The sequence below is a fragment of the Fukomys damarensis genome, unplaced genomic scaffold (assembly GCF_012274545.1).
Source record: "Fukomys damarensis isolate Sample0158 unplaced genomic scaffold, DMR_v1.0_HiC HiC_scaffold_39, whole genome shotgun sequence".
Lineage (NCBI taxonomy): Eukaryota > Metazoa > Chordata > Mammalia > Rodentia > Bathyergidae > Fukomys > Fukomys damarensis.
The window spans coordinates 49,074,883-49,076,538 of NW_022900951.1; the positions used below are offsets into that span (position 1 = coordinate 49,074,883).

Genomic DNA, 1,656 nt, shown 5'->3' on the forward strand with positions numbered 1-1,656 from the left:
TAATAATAATAATAATAATAATAATAATAATAATAAATAAAATGCCCTAGGGCTGGGGATTTGGCTTAGTGATTCTGCTGCCTGCCTCACACACTCAAGGACCTGAGTTCGAGCCCCAGTACCAGAAGAAAAAATAAATAAAACGCCCTGCATATGAGGTAGCATACTGTATCTCCCCAGAAGTCTTCTTTTATCCCAAATAAATACCTCTCTTTTTGTCACTCTGGGAGAAAGTGGAAAAGAAAGTCAATTCAATCAAGTTACCATCTCCACCACCACTAAACTTCCTGGGAGTTGCCTATTGAAAGATGTGTCTCTTCCACCCTTTTCAAAATCAGCTTTCCTTTTATACTCACCTTCCTCTGACGAATCATTTTGGCCAGTTGTATCCCGGAGAGCAGAAGCAATGGTTCAGTCACTGGCCTTGTGGTCTTTGAGTCAAATTTGTGGCTGCCAAAAGCACGAGCCGCTTGGCCTATTAAGCCTATGAGAAAACCTATTGCTCTCAAGAAGAGCAACTGGAATCTGACTGTGACTGGAGGTGCCATGCTGCCTGGATTCCTCAGAGTCCTAGTGCTTGAGGGTTGAGTGAGCCTTGAATAAATGAGAACAGACTAAGCAAAGATGTATTTAAGAACCCTTTGATTTACAAGCCCAGGATCCACCCACAATTCCCAAGGAGCTTGTTTGTCATCACCTGCTGGGCGCCTAGCCAGAGACCAAGGGTGTAGTTGAAGCCTTTCCAGAAGCTGCATGAGTGCAATGCAACCTGTGGTTAATGCTGAAGCAACCTAACCCAGACAGTGAGATGTAAAACTGAGCACTTGTTTTTGAGTGCCCTGGCTGCTATTATATAGCCTTAGACAATTTATACCACTTTACTCAGTTTACTTATATGAAATATGGGAATAGTTGCTTCTATGTCAAATACTTATCATAAACACTAGGAAACAAATCTGAGCACTTAAAAAAAGTCTTGAGAAATATTATTAGGAATTAAAATTTATTTCAGATATACCTGTGAAAAAAGTGTTATAAGTTTACCTTTGTATGTAAGCATTCCATATGCTCACCAAAGCACTAAATGGCGAGTATATACATCTTATTCAAGTGCATATTATTTAATTCTTATAAAATCATTAACAGATGGTACTAATGAGTGTTAAATCTTCATGTCTCCCTCCTAAACTCCAGACACTTGAAATCCAATATCTATTTGATATCTCTATGTGAATATTTCCTAGATCTTTCAAAATCTATATATCCAAATTTAATTTATCTCCAAATTTGCTGCTCCTCTGTGTTCACAAATGGCATCTTCATCCACCCAGTCAGTCATGAAGTAATCTGGTAATCATCTCAGTTTCTTCTTTTGCTCAAATTCTCACAAATAACCATCATGTACATACAATGCTTTTTCTTCCAAGTCAGCATAGCTCAGATCTCACTGATGGTTACACGAACTTCTATATATAATACAGGTGATCATATTGCCTTTGTTTATGGCATTGTCTTTGTAATATACAAGATTTCTTGCCAGTGTCTCTGCTGTAATTCTCCATTAACATCACACAAAAGTCATATCTACTTTAACATGAAAAATTATGTAACTTACCCTTAGTTCTTTCCCTCTCTCACATATTATAGTCATGCCAA

At 37.8% G+C, this 1,656-nt stretch overlaps 1 protein-coding gene across 1 annotated transcript in view; it reads right to left on the minus strand.

The window, feature by feature from the left end:
• Positions 1-548, minus strand: part of Faah2 (fatty acid amide hydrolase 2) — a 186,178-nt gene extending 185,630 nt beyond the window's left edge. The window contains exon 1 of the mRNA XM_010615713.1: positions 357-548. Within this exon, the coding sequence (XP_010614015.1) occupies positions 357-548 (192 nt within the window). The remainder of the gene's footprint in view (positions 1-356) is intronic.
• Positions 549-1,656: the final 1,108 nt, after the last annotated feature.